We start from the raw sequence: 14,339 nt of genomic DNA, 5'->3' as shown, positions 1-14,339 counted from the left end.
TTCATCATACTGAGCATTCAAGTTCACTCTGTTTTCAAGGCTTGACATTGTTTAATATGTAATCTAGATCTATTGGTGATACTTTCAAGTGAATTTTTTGTTTTATTGAATCTTTGATTTCCAAGAGTTCCGTTTGGTTTCTTGATAGTATCTTTATTGTTTAGCTCATTGTGTTAGCTTTTTGTCACTGTGACCCGAATACCTGGCAAGAACAACTCACAGGAAGAAAAATTTATATTGGCTCATATTGTAGGTTGAATCCATGGTTGCCCTCATTCGTTGCTCTGGACCTAAGATGAGGCAGAACATCTTGCTAGAACCTCCAATACAATGCTGAGTAGAAATGGGGAGGATGGACACCCAAGCCTCTTTTCTTAGAGGGAATGCACCTTTCATCATTAAATATGTTAGATGTGGATTTTCTGGTGGATATGATCAGGTTGAAAAAATTTTCCTTTAATTCCTAGTTTTCTTTTTAATAATGGTGTTGGATTTTGTGAATGCTGAGTTAATTGAGAGGGCATGTGTTTTAATTAAACAATTTTCTTCTGGTACTATTGAACCCAGCGCCATACACATGCCAGATAAGCACTCTACCACTAAGCTACATCCTCAGCCATTTTTGTTTTGCTTTGAGACAAAGTTTTGTTAAGTTGTTCAGGCTTATCTCAAAATTGTAAGTCCCCTGCCTTCAGCTCTCAGATAGTGGGATTATAGTGCCACTGTATTCTGTCATTTTTCATAATATTAATAATGTTTTATATTGAGTTTTTTTGGGGGGGGAACAAAACAATCTTGCATCTAAGGTTAAATCTTACGTGTCATAGTTATAATTCTTTGTTCATGTTGTTGGATTCAGTTTGCTAGTATATGGTTGAGGGTTTTTTTCATCCTTATGCTTAAGAGGCATTAGTCTTTATTTTTTTTTTACTTGTGATAGGATATAGCTTTCATATGAAGTATGATAAATAGGAGAAGGAAGAGAAACAAAATAATCAGTGAGCTAATTTGGGCCTGATGTTTTCTAAGCAAAAGGGGATTATTATCAGACAAATTTTTCAGACCTCTTCTTAGAGTGACCTCCTGTCTATTTAAATTTTCTGCTTGTTGTAGGGTTACTTTTTGCAATTCATGTTTCTAGTAAAAAATTGGTTATTTTATTGAAATCTAAAAGTTTTTAGCATAATTGATAGCAATCTTTTAAAATAAATACTTGGTAAGTTTTGTCATTTTTAATTTTAAGTTTTGGGACTCTACCCCTCACCCCTAGGGTGTTTTTTTTTTTTTTGGTCTTGTGGATTGAACTCAGGGCCTTATTGTATATGCCAGGCAAGCACTCTACCACTGAGCTCCACTCCCAGCTTATTCCTTCTTTTGTATCATTTTCTTCCACTTTATTTAGGCATTTTGTGCTTCATATTAAGTCAAACATCTATTTTATGCTTAGTTAAATAACAGATGATTTTACTTCTGGGTATCAACTGACTACAGTGTAGAAACTTTGTTGTGAAATCTTTATAATCACATACTTTGTGATTATAGATGGGTTGCTTATTTTCCCTGGCTAGAACCTCCAACATGCTGAATAGAAGTGGTAAGAGTGAATACCCACCATTTCTGTCTCTCTCAGCCAATGCTAAATAGTTTTTTGTTATTATTATAGCTAGTTAAATTAAGATAGTCCACTTGTAGTTTTGGTATTCCATTTTTAAAGGATGTAAATTGTACATTTTGGGGGATCATCTTTAAGGTTTTCTGGTTCAAAGTCCAAGGTTTTATGAAAAAAAGTAGCATCCCCCCATTTTGAGATACGCCTTTTATCCTATGTCAATATTTTAAATAGCCATCCAAGGAAACACTCTAGTTATAGATCAAAAGCTTTTGAGGGTGTTTGTGACCTCACTAGGCTCGGCTCAGCAACCTTAGCATTGGAATTGGATACTTAATATGCCAGTTTGTGCCAAAGTTATGCCTTTTGCAATTTCTTTCCAGGATGGAAATAAAGCAGGATGCACCTGAATATATATTGAGGTAGTAAGTCTTGGAAGTGGCCATAATTAAACCTTGTATAGTGCTGCCAATTGTATTCAGTGGAAAGGTCTTTATATCCATAGATCCTTAAGTGGGTGGAAGAAGGTCACAGAATGTTTGGGATGTATTTCTGATCCAGTTTAGATAGCAGTACACCAAAATGTAGAGGATGGGGAGAAGAAAATAAAAATCTGTTTTCATTTTCAGCATCACACATCAGACCCCAAAGTCAGAGTGCGTGTGTGTGTGTGTGTGTGCATGTATTTGACACCATGAACACTTTCAGTTATTTGGTGATGGGAATTGATGGCTAATGCCCCAGTCTTCTGATCATCAGAGTCTCAATTTGCTTAATTTGCAAATAGATTTCTAAATATTTCCTCAGTGGGAACCTAGTGGGATTGAGCTGTCATTTTGTAGTGATACAGTCCAGGAAGATGCATATCATTGGTGTTCCCTATTCTCTCTCACTGTTCTTGGTCCTCATTTCTGCTTCCTGTGATTGGGAATCATTTATTTTGGAGGCAAATTCTCAGCCCCTGTCTTTGGGGAAACTTACATTTTAAAATACATAAATCTGAAAGGGTTTCATTATGAAAATGACATAATTTTGAAGTAAAGTCATTTGCTGGGTCACTTGTATACTTGCCATACTGCTTGTTTCCAACTGTAAATTAGATGTCCTATTTCAACTGCTATAGAATTGTAACTCACATCATTGCCTGTTTTTGTCTGTGGCCTCCCAAGAGAACAGATCAGAATTCATAGAAACCAACCACAAGAAGGGAATCATGTAGCCTAAAGGCTTAGGAGGGTTTTCTCCTATCTCTGGGTACAATCTTCTCCTCTCAAAAGCAGCTCAGGCCTGGACATTTCCAGAAGAAAGGCTTCTGGGGTGTGGACTCTATTTAAAAAATAGAGCTGTGAAAGCATTCAACATTCTCCAATGAGTTATCCCACTTTTTTTTTTTTTTAAATGAAACTAATACAGAATAGAATGGTAAGGGGTTTAACAATTCCTGACAGATATATACCTAGGTTGTCAGATTCTTGGGAAGTCACTCACTAGTCGGAACATACAACAATTTTTGCTCAGAAGAAAAGCTCATCATGGTAGGGAGCCAGGAAGTATTGAAAAGACCTGTGAGGTGTCCAACTGTAGCAGCCAACACCAAGTCCCAATAATGTGACCTCACAAAACCCAGTGTTCCCCTGCCTCCAGTTGGCCCAAAGCCCAATATATCCACTTTTTTTTTCTCCCAATAAAATGTTGCCTTACCTGCCATGCCTCAGGCATAGGAATCAATGCTTGGGCTACAAAGATGCACAGGACAGATCCTTGACCTTGAGGAGCTGCTTGTTCCTCCCTGAGTAGTCTTGGGCCCCACCATCCTGTGCCCAGGGAGGAACAAGCAGTCCAGCACAGTGAGATGAGTGTTCTAGCAGATGTATGCATGAAGAGCTCTGGGCACCCTGGGAGGAGGTGTTATCTTCTCATGAGGCTGTGGGAAGGCCTCAGAAAGCAAGGCATGAGTTGTGAAGGAACAGAAGAAGTTTGCTTGGGAAAAGAAGTAGAAAAAAATTATTCCTGGAAAGAGAACTGAAGGCACAGAGACATGAGAAGACCTGGCAGAGCCTGAGAGCCAACGGCTCAGGAGTAGAGGTTGCTAGTGGATGGTGACCTTTGGACAGATTTTTTCTGGGGCTACAGAGCAGTTCATAAATTTGAGCCACACTTAGAAATGAAGATGTTTTATGAAAAAGTTCAGACTTCCAACTTCTTCTGGTAATTTATTTATTTTTTTTTTTCAAATTTGGCCTCTATGCTGTTTATTCAGCATAAAGGAAAGTGACTTTCCCATTTAGAATAATCTGTGCCCTTCAGCTGATCACCATGTCCACTCCCAGCCTTGGATTCAGGCACACACATGAGCCTGCAAGCTTCCATTAAGCAGCTGCATTAACTCAGATGGCCTGTGTTACTCTTGGAGGCAGCCTCTGAAGCATCACTGGAAATTAAAGAGAGGGGAGGGAAGATTGGTAGTCAGACTAGCAACTGTGGGAAGCTATTACCACTCCTAGGACTGGAGGGAAAGGTGGAGGGAGTGTTGTTAGGAAGCCTGGCGAGTGCAGGCACTGGGCAACCTGGGCCTCGAGAGCCCTTGTGAGGTCAGTTACTTCCAGAGACACAGCATTGGAGCAAGGAGGGAATGAGGATGTTGTACCTGCTATCCCATGTCTCCGTTCCTACTGGCTGAACTGGAAGCCACAGGGCAAGTCCACAGGGGCCAGCCTCCTGAACAGGGAGAATGAATTTGAGAGGAGTGAATAACTAGCACATCTTAGCACCTGGGGGGGTGGGAAAATCCAGAAAAGGCCCTCTCCTGAGAGTCCTTCAGGATGGTTAAGCCACAGACTCCAGTGTCCGTAGAAGGCAAGAAAGAAGGGTAGGCAGGGCCTGAGATCTCCTTCCATTTGGGAGGCAATGGGACCCACAAGACAAGAGCAGGTAGAGGCTCAAATCTGGGTTCACAAAGATTATTCCAGAAGAGTATTGTGGAGGTAGAGGCTTGGAGTTAGTGGAGCCTCTATGGGTCTAGTTTACCAGGGGACCTTTCTGTCCCGGCGGTCAACCTGACTTTGCTTGATTACTTCAGTGTTCAGGAACAGAATAGAAGGCTGCTAAGGCCAGGAGAGGGCTCTGATGATGAAAAGTAGCTTGTACTAAACTAAAATCAACCTCTTTCTCCTAACCCTGCACCTTGAAGCCAGACCGGACACTTCTTTACCTCTGAGGACAGTTTTTCTCACTCTTCTGGGTCCTTAAACACTTTTTTAAAGCTGATATGCTAGGATCATCACTCTCTGGAGGTGGTCCCACTTGCCACCGACTCTGGAACTATTTCTCCTGACATCCCTCCCCATGTGCCTTTTGCCTTGGACTGAAGGTCCTATGCCTCCCTTGAGCTGGACAATATATTAATGGCATTTAGGATCACACTGGATCTCTGCCCCTAGAATCAGACTGTGCATGCTTATTTTATCTTGACTCCCTGAGATAAATAGGCAGGAAATAAACAGGCACTGGAGGTTCAGAAAGAACAGTAACACCCCAGGGTAAACAGCTGGCAGGGTCTGTATTCATACCCTAGGATTGGTCTCTGGGCCTCCAACGGGCACCCAGGAGCTCTGCAGCCTGGCTATGGGGTTTCTTTTAAAAAGGATGGTGGGAGAGTCATGCCGCAGGGGAGGGGAATGTCTGCTTGCTTTATCCTGATAGGACAGTTTCAGTGCTGCTGGCTCCTCACAGCACCATTCTCCTGGGGTGTCCCATGCCTTGATCCCTGTATTGTGCGGGACAGATCAACAGCTGAAGTCCCAGCCCTGAGTTGGTGGAGCAGTCTTTTGAGCATCTGTTTCCCTTCCTCTTAGAGGGTTCCCCTTCCTCTTAGAGGGTTCTCCTGTAGGATATGAGATGGAGGATTTTGTGGCAGCAGGAGTACCTTTGGTGCCAGGGCACCCATGCTCCAGGTCTGGTGCTTCCACTGGAGCCAAAGAACTGCCACACTGCCCCTGCATTTCACTTTTATTTCTAAGTGCAAAATTTGACTCCTGGAAAGCTATGCATGGTTCATTGGTGCATGACCTCAAGAACCTGCTGTGTGGCACTCCTTACAGGACCCTGTTATTTTTTCCCACCGCACTTCTCTGCCTTAGATGAGTCTACAGAGGCCCAAGCCTCTGTCGTCCCAGGGGCTAACATCTGTTGGATATTAAATATTCTGCTGGGCATGGTGGCACACACCAGTAATCCTACAGCTTAGGAGGCTGAGGCAGGAGAATCACAAGTTCAAAGCCAGCCTCAGCACCTTTGTGAGACCCTATTTCAAAAAAGTGTGCGTGTGCGTGTGTACGGGGGGGGGGGGGGGGGGGGCGCTGGGGATGTTGCTCAGTGGTTAAGCACTCCTGGGTTCCAACCCTGGTATAAATTTTTTTTTAATATATAGTATCCTTAAGGGCAGATGAGAATGGGTAACAAGGAACTCTGAGCACCAGGCATAATGCCTCTTCATGCCACCTGCTCTCTGGGGCTTGTTGCATCCTAGAAGGCAGCAGGATTAGATTAGAGTCACCATAAGAGATTTTTAAACAATGGCAGGGGTCCGTCTTATATATTCAAATTTCTTATTGATCTGGGAGAAGATATATTCTTCTCTGACAATTGGCAAGTTGCTCCCTATTTCTTGGGGCAAAAGACTGTGGCAGAGATCTAGGAGCTTGCTCCAAGTAAGTTCTGTAAAGAGTAAATGTAGAAGAGGGGATTTCGGGAGATGGGGGAAATAAGCACTGATGTTGGAATTCCAGGTGGCTGCAGGGCAAAGAGCTTTGAGCTGGAGTGGAGGCCAGGCCATAGTCGGACACAAATGCCCCAACACTGTCAGGCAGGAGTCAGGGCACAGAGGCCAGGAAAAATAGAGGTCTAAATCTTGAGGTGGCTGGACCCCAAAGAGTCTAAAACATGGATAGTTTGGTCAGTTTTTTTTTTTCATTTCTGTGACCAAAAGACCTGATAAGAACAATTTTAGAGTAGGGAGTTGTATAAACCAAGGTCTCAGTTTATAGATGGCTGACTCCATGGCGCTGGGCCTGAGGGAGGAGGAACATTGTGGAGGGTGTGGAGGACAGCAGCTCAGGACATGGCACTCAGGAAGCAGAGAGAGCGCTCTGCTCACCTGGAATGGATTATATACCCTCAAAGCACACCTACCTCATCCAGTCACACCCTACCTGCCTATAGTTACCACCCAGTTAATTCATTCAAGTGGATCAATGCATTTATTATTTCATCTGTAAACTTTCTTGCCTGGCCTTATATACATGAGCTTTTGAGGGAAATCTCATCTCTAAACCACAACAGTGAATTATTTTTCAAATTGTCTAATGCAAGTCAGCTGAATAAATGGGGAAAGGTCTAACGTTCCTCAAGTCAAAGGTACTCAAAGTTCATAGATACTTTGATGGGTCCTCCTTATCCCAGGCAGTCCAGTGTACCTGCCTAGGACCAGAGACGGGCAGTGGACACAGGGTCCAGGGGGCAGGCAGCCTCAGCAGGAAGAATACTCAGAAATTGAGCAGAAGCAAATGTGGGGACTAGTGGAGAAATCCACAGTTAGAAATAAGGCCTTTGGGTGTCCTTGAAGGCCGGGATCATGAGAGGAAGATCAAGTAAAGCCAGCTGCTCTCTCCTCTTGAGAGCTGGGTAAAAGCTTTGTTGAGGGACAGAGACGACCAAGGAACTTGGATTGACGTGTTAAACAACTTTAGAGTAGGAATCTTGGTCCTCTGGGCCTTACTACAAAGAGCTTGAAACTTCTTTCGGACCAAGATTTCATGCTATTCAGCATCTATTTCGCCCTCTGCTTCTTCATGAGCAGCTCATCTGTTGGACATGTGAGGCCCATGCACACATGAGAAGTGCAGAGATCTACCATGGGGTTTCAGGACCTGATGGCTGTAGAATAATTCCTTACAGTCGGATACTGGGCAGTGGGGAGCAGAGCGAGTGGGAATATGATGGAAGATAAGCCTGTCTGTTCCTTCTCCTAGGTAGAGCAGAGAAATCATGATAATTCAGTTGTCACTTTCTAATGTTTGTTATATTTGAACCATGAGAGATAAATTAAGTTTCACTTTATCTGCAAAGTTTTTCCTAAAAACATAGCCCTACACTAAAATTTGTTCTGAGTCTTCTAGTACAGAGGGTCTCATATTTGAGCATGTACCAGAATCACCTGGAGGGCAGAGGGAAGGGGATACCCCTGGAGTTGAGTAGGTCTGGTCTATGACCTGAAGATTTGCTTTCCTAACAAGTCCTGGGTAATCCTGCTGATCTGGGATCATGCTTTGAGAATCATAGCTACTAATACACACTCTCTACCTTGAAATGATTTATTTGAATTCTGTCAAATATTCCAGAATTATTTTCTTCATGTTAGTCAATCTTCCCACTCAGAACTCAATTCCTTTGTGACATGGATTGTATGTTATCTATTTTCCTGCACATCAATGAGCACTGTTGGACACCCTATAGATTAAATTACTTATATATTAGGAAGATCTTCAGAAAACTTGATTTCTTCAAGCAGAGAGGGATTAGCTATGGTGAATGACAGGATTCCTGCGTTTTACAAACATCATTTACTTTTTTTTTTCTTATCAATGTCCTAATCATGTTAAAGAAAAACTCCAGTCTTGATTTAGGAAAAAAGTGTTCATTCCTTCATCCTTCCAAACAAGGTACAGTACAACTGAACAACAATGCATATTCCTGAAAAAAACACAACCATATCTTATATTGCTCCCTACTCTTTAAGTATAATTCAGATATTAAGGAAAAGAGCTGCTAATCACATTAACACATTACAGGAATCAAAATTACCACACAAAATAAATTAAAACATTAAATATTAACCTTTTCAGTGCAACATATACAGAAGTCAGAGTAATAAGTTCTTAAAAAAAAAACCACACCAGGTTTGTTGTAATGAAAAGTTGAACATTTCAGTAAATTATTACACTAGGAAGAGGGGCTTCTTTTCAGTACTCGTGTGTGTGTGTGTGTGTGTGTGTGTACACAATACTAGGTCTTTTCAGAAAGCCTAAAGTAAGATCAATGGCTAGAGAGAACAGGTCTTATGTTAGAACGTTAAAAATGAACATGTTTGCTTGTTTCTCTGTGCCTCTTGGTTCTGGGCTGGTTGATCATTCTCCCTCCTTGGCTGGACATATAGGGAGAGAGAGAAATCCCAGAACCTACTAAGGGGTTGGGCCTCATGAGCAGTGTTAAGGGATCATTGGTCCATCCCTGCCAAATTACCTGGAAAAAGCAACCAGTAGCTCACAAGTCCTGGAAAACCTGGCCGGGAGACATCAGACTGTTTTCCACACTTGCTAAGCACATCCTGCCCTCCCAAGAAGTTTCAGTACCATAAATCCTCCTCCCTCACCAATGTGGGTGGATGAATGTCAATCCTTCCTCTTTTTCCTTGCTCAGAAAAAAAAGCACCCTAGAGTCTTTGTGCCCACCTCTTCTGCTGGGACAATGGCCACCCCATCCCTTGCTTAGTTCCACCTGTGTCTAGCTGGAGCCCTGTCTTCCAGATAGGAACTGACTGCTTGAGTATCTTTCCAAGTAGAAACTGTTCCCTGCCAGTATATTTAATGTTACAGTCTGTAGAGCAGAGAGTACATCTAGGTTTTGTAAAGGTTTACAGGCCTTTAATTTTTTTTTTTTTAATGGGGGCTTTTCATGGTCTCCTGACTCGCTAGAAACAGCTATGTTCCTCGCTGCTAGATGTGTGACTGCTTACCAGGTCAGGCCTCTGGGATGGTTACCTTTTGAACACTTGGCCTTCTGAAGGGCAAGGAAACAGGAATTCTGCAGAGATGGCAAGTTAAACACATTTTTATGCTAAGAAGAGAATATTTTTATAGCTAATCAAGGGACTACTATTGCCCGGGAAATGGTACAAAAGGTACAATTTGTCATCATTTGACTTCTAAAAGAGAAATTGGCAAAGAATCAAGGGTGTGGACAATGGTCTAATCAGGCCTGCCTCAACCTGACTTCAGCTTCTGACCCTCTTCAGACCTGCTGGTTTACAAAGGACTGACTCAGAAGGCACTTCTGAGGGGTATGTGCATTTGAACCCCATCACTATGAGTGGACAGGCACAGGAACAAGCACTGGCAGCTATGATGGCCAGAACCTGAGAACTGGAACATTCATAGAGGCTAAATCCGAGGTCTTTGTGGGGAACCTCTGCTTCCACCAGCTGTCCATCCTCGCACCTCTGCCAAGTCTCTTGGATGCCAATTACTGATAGTGTCTTTAGGCTGGATATTGGTGCTTCCATGCATTAGGCAAAAAAAAAAAAAAAAAAAAAAAAAAAGAAAAAAAGCCCCAAGAAATATTTCCACATGAGTTCATACTCTTTAAAAGCAGCCAGACCTCCCAGAGTCTCCAATAGGCCACAAAAGATTCTTAACATCAAAGTGACATACTTAGTCTAATTCAGGATCTCAGAATTTCAGGAAGGTCTGTTGAGAAAGCCGAGTAAGAAACCAGTGTCAGTTGATTGGTCTCTGAGCAGGAGGCTACAGTCAGGTCTTGCCCCACTCATCTGCTGCTGTAGGGCTGACCCAATGAACACAATGTGAATCTATTATCTTTAACACTTAAAAAACCTGGAGCTGTTCGGGGCAAGCTCTGAACAGACCCAATTTCAGCACTTACTGCTCATGTGTGACATCATTAAATAACCAAAGTTAAGACAGGTGGGATCATTGTCTTGCAAAAAAAAAAATCATAGAAATAATAGACTAAGGAAGTAGTTCTGATAGAAACTTCAAACCAACTTGACATGTTAAAAGTCCCTTTCATGATGTGACAAGATAGGTGCACTGAAGGGCTAATAGGTGGGAGTCTTTCCCTTTTCATCGTAGGAGTTTCCTTGCATAGGAGTTCATATATTATTTCATTGCTATTCTGTTTCCAATTTTGTCAGTTTGAAGGGACTCATGCTGGACCGGTGGGTCATAATGTCATCAAGTCTCGGGAGGACAATTTTGCCTCCTCTTGAGCAGAAAGTGAGAGACTTCTTAGTATTTTAGTTAATAAAACTGGCATTCTGAATGGAAGGGAAAGGAAAAACCACTAGGATGTTTCTCCTAATGCTTAAAAATAAATAGGAAAGTTAAACTTCTTCTCTTAAACATAAAGCAACAAACCAACCAAGCACAACATGGAAAATAAAGGACTGGTCCCCTTTCATGGATTCAGCCTGAAATGCCCATGGCTTGCTAATGCCCAAGCTGGGCTCATGAGGAAGCTGATGCACTACCAGACAGTAGAGGTTGTATTTACTCTGTGTACACACACAGGCCCTCCTGTCCTCTCCCCACAACAGAGGGGACAGGTCCTTGCTGCTAGATTTGCTAACTTTTCTACCAGAATGTAACCCGGGGCATTTACCCATTTTGTGTCTTTAGATATCATGAACACTGAGCCCCAATTTTTGCTTCTGTCGGAACCCTGTCCTCTGGTTCCATCCCCACAGCCCTTTGGGAGGCTTTCCCCGAGACTTAGCTGTCTCAAAGAGGCCAGACATTTCTAGTAAGTCTAACTTATCAGTCAGCAATACATACATCATTAATTCCTCTGGAGGGGTTTATGCTCTTTTACATTGACTTAAGAAATTAAAAATCATTATCCATCTAATAAATATGAAATTATCTCCAAGGGTGGCAACAGTATGGGAAGGTCTTCAACATCACATGTGCATGGCAGGTATCAGGCTGGTTGAGGGCCTTGTGGGCAGAGGACATGCATTTTCTTAAACTTGTCTTCATGTAACAATAAGCCATTTCCTCTTCACCACTTTATATGCCATGTGAGAAAACAGTAACAATAGAATCTCCAGTATTGGGCAGGATTCTGTTGAGGGGAGGTAGCCCATTAAGAAGAAATACAGCCTGGAATCCATGACTGGCGGGAGACTGTTGCACACATCTGGAGTCAGTGACCACTGTCCACACCCGATGTAGGTAAACAGGAAGGCCACTCCTTTGCCGTTATCACTTAACCAGTCTTTAAATTGTGATCCACTTATTTCTTTTCCAGAGCACACCAAGTCCAAGCAGACAGTTCTCGAGAGTTTTGAAGGCCCACAGAAGATGAAAGGCTGCACAGGTGATCACAGGCAAAGTAGGAAAGGTCTTCTGGCAAATCCCAGGCATCCCTGGTGCTGCTGACCTATAGGAGGCTTCTCTCCATCAGGCTGCCACAGTCTACCTGGCCAAACTCCTCCTTGGGGGCTCCTCAGACCACTGGCAGGAAGGAAAAACAGGTTAATATGCTGTGGGCCAGACCCAAGCCAAGCTAGGAGGGAGACTTGGAGATGGCATTAGCTAATGTCACCAGGTTCTCTTGAGCAGTTAGGCAGAGTCTCAATCCTGCTGTCTCAACCTCAGGGGAGCAATTTCTGAAATTGTGCTTTCAATGCCAAAGGACGTCAGAAAGGGTGACAAAGTGAAATGAGTTGTAGCAGAAGAGAAGGGAGGTGGGAAGGTGAATGGACCCTCTCCTTAGTGACTCAATTCAACCTAGCTTGTTCCTCTGAATGGTGGCTTAGTGGGCAGCCCATAGAGCTTAGTGTAAAATGCCTTCCCCCTAAGACCATACAAAAATGGACCCATTGCCGGGTGCAGTGGCTCAGGAGGCTGAGGTGGGAGGATCCCGAGTTCAAAGCCAGTCTCGGCAACAGTGAGGTGCTAAGCAACTCAGTGAGACCCTGTCTCTAAATAAAATACAAGATAGGGCTGGGGTTGTGGCTCAGTGGTTGAGTGCCCCGAGTTCAATCCCTGGTACCCCCACCCCCCAAAAAAAGGACTCATTATTTTTCAGTAGATGTTCCCTAAGGGTTTCTTCTGTGGTTGACATAGTCCTCAGCTCCTGAATCCAGCTCAGCCTGGTTAGCTACCTGCCCTGGTTTGTCTGGTGGTTCCTCTGGATGTGTGGAGGGGAGTGCTCTGGTTCAGGGTGAATCACATCTTCAACAGGGTTTGTGTGTAGTACCCCCAATTCACCCATCCTTTAGGCTCAGCTGGCCTGGTGGCATGGGTCATCTCGGGGAGAGGGGTTTCACCCTCAGTGGCCATCTCTGAAAAGCCAGATCCATTCCTGGCTCAAAGCTTACTTTCAAAGGTGGGGAGAAAAGTGACATTAAGAAGAAACTTACTCTACCCCATATGACTTCTGAGAGTCAGACAAATGCTGTTTTCTTAAAACAAATCATGTTTTCTTAAAATGTTTAAACATTTTTATATTGGTGTTACAAGAAAAGAATATCCACCTTCATTAACTCCATGGATGGTCCCTCAAGGTAGTGGAAGAGGGACTTCAAAAGCCCTGGTCCTCATCTTCAATTTTTTACTTTAATTTTGTGGGACCCAAAAGGCCCTCAGGGGACCCAATTTAGCCATTGCATTGCAAATCATATTCTCTTGAGGACATACATCCATTATTCCTTAGAATGTTCTTAAGATTTAGGAAGTGCACAGCTCTTAAGTACTTCTCTTCCACAATTACTAAGGTTATTGAAATGAAAACCAGGCAAACAAGGCTACTGGTCCTCCAACTCCCTTCACAACAGATTGCCATGAGGTTTAATGAACACATTAGTATCTGCTTTTTTCTCCCTGCCCTCTCTGTGCAACCGGAGCATCTGAAATGCCAATTGTTTCCTACACATCCCTGGTGGATTGGCTTTCAGCAGTTGTCTCCTAACCCCATTACTTCTTCAAAAGGAATTTTGTTATGAGGGACTCGGATGACATAGCATCTCTGGAAAGGCTGTTGATGTGGGTGAGAATTTTCATAGGGTCTGGATACAGTTTTGACTCTAGGAGTCCAGAGCCAATAATGCTCAGAATAGGGGTCCTGAGCAGCCTATTGGCCTCATATCCAGACATCCAATCTTCATGGATGTTGATGAAAACCATAAGACAATGTTAAACTTAATGGGGAGCACTAGGTATAAGAGTGTGAAGGTCCTTAGAGAACTTTCACTGGCCAATCTATAATTTGGTATATGCTAATTATGTGCTTTGTGTCGGTACTCATCTGATTTATACAGCAGCATCTTAAGACACAAAAAGGCTCTCTAATATACTTGTCGAAGGTCACACAGTCACCAGTAAGATGAAAGAACTCCTTTCTAAGTCAGACACACCTTGGAATGAACCCAAACTGACTTAATAGAATAAAATAGCCTCCCCCGTTCCTGCTGCTTCCTCCTCGGACTTCTGCACCAACCTGGAGAAGGTGGTCGTTTCTTCCCACCCAGGAGTGCCTCCTAAATCCCCCACGCAGCCCTCTACCTGTTTCTGAGTGGCAGCAAGCAGTCCTTCCCTTCAGGAGGGCACTGGGCTTCTCGTGCCGGCAGATGAGGGTGCGGCACCACTCACAGTGTTTTCGGACCTGGCAACAGCTGCAAAGGAGGAGAGAAGATGGTGTAAACTGGAGCTCAGTGGGAGGCCTGGCCAGGCAGCTCTGAGTCTCAACTAGCCTCCCCTAGGGTCCTCTAGAAGCTCAGGAACCAGAGGGAGCTAGGAGCCCTTGAAGACTGGTGGCCTTTGGACCTGATGCTGGCCCACAACAAAAGACCAACACCATTTCTGAAGCTCTGGACTCGCCGGGCTACATGGTTGTCGGAGGGGGCTGACCAGCCACCCAGCAGCTTTCTCCA

The 14,339-nt window shown here is 43.5% G+C and overlaps 1 protein-coding gene and 1 long non-coding RNA gene across 3 annotated transcripts in view; one reads left to right on the top strand and one right to left on the bottom strand.

Annotated features, from left to right (window-relative positions):
- Nucleotides 1–14,339, top strand: part of LOC308632678 — a 99,513-nt gene that overhangs the window by 79,680 nt on the left and 5,494 nt on the right. The window lies entirely within an intron of this gene.
- The window catches only part of TGFA (transforming growth factor alpha), a 101,640-nt gene continuing 95,658 nt past the window's right edge, over nucleotides 8,358–14,339 (bottom strand). For both annotated transcript variants that reach the window (XM_081264958.1, XM_081264959.1), the window contains exons 5-6: nucleotides 13,972–14,081; nucleotides 8,358–11,919 (exon numbers count right to left, since the gene is read on the bottom strand). In XM_081264958.1, the coding sequence (XP_081121084.1) occupies nucleotides 11,912–11,919; nucleotides 13,972–14,081 (118 nt within the window). In that variant the 3' untranslated portion in view covers nucleotides 8,358–11,911. The remainder of the gene's footprint in view (nucleotides 11,920–13,971; nucleotides 14,082–14,339) is intronic.

Source organism: Spermophilus citellus (genome assembly GCF_964194105.1).
Source record: "Spermophilus citellus genome assembly, chromosome: 13".
NCBI classification, from domain to species: Eukaryota; Metazoa; Chordata; class Mammalia; order Rodentia; family Sciuridae; genus Spermophilus; species Spermophilus citellus.
Note: the sequence above shows the minus strand (reverse complement) of the source record. Positions and strands in the feature narration are given on the sequence as shown.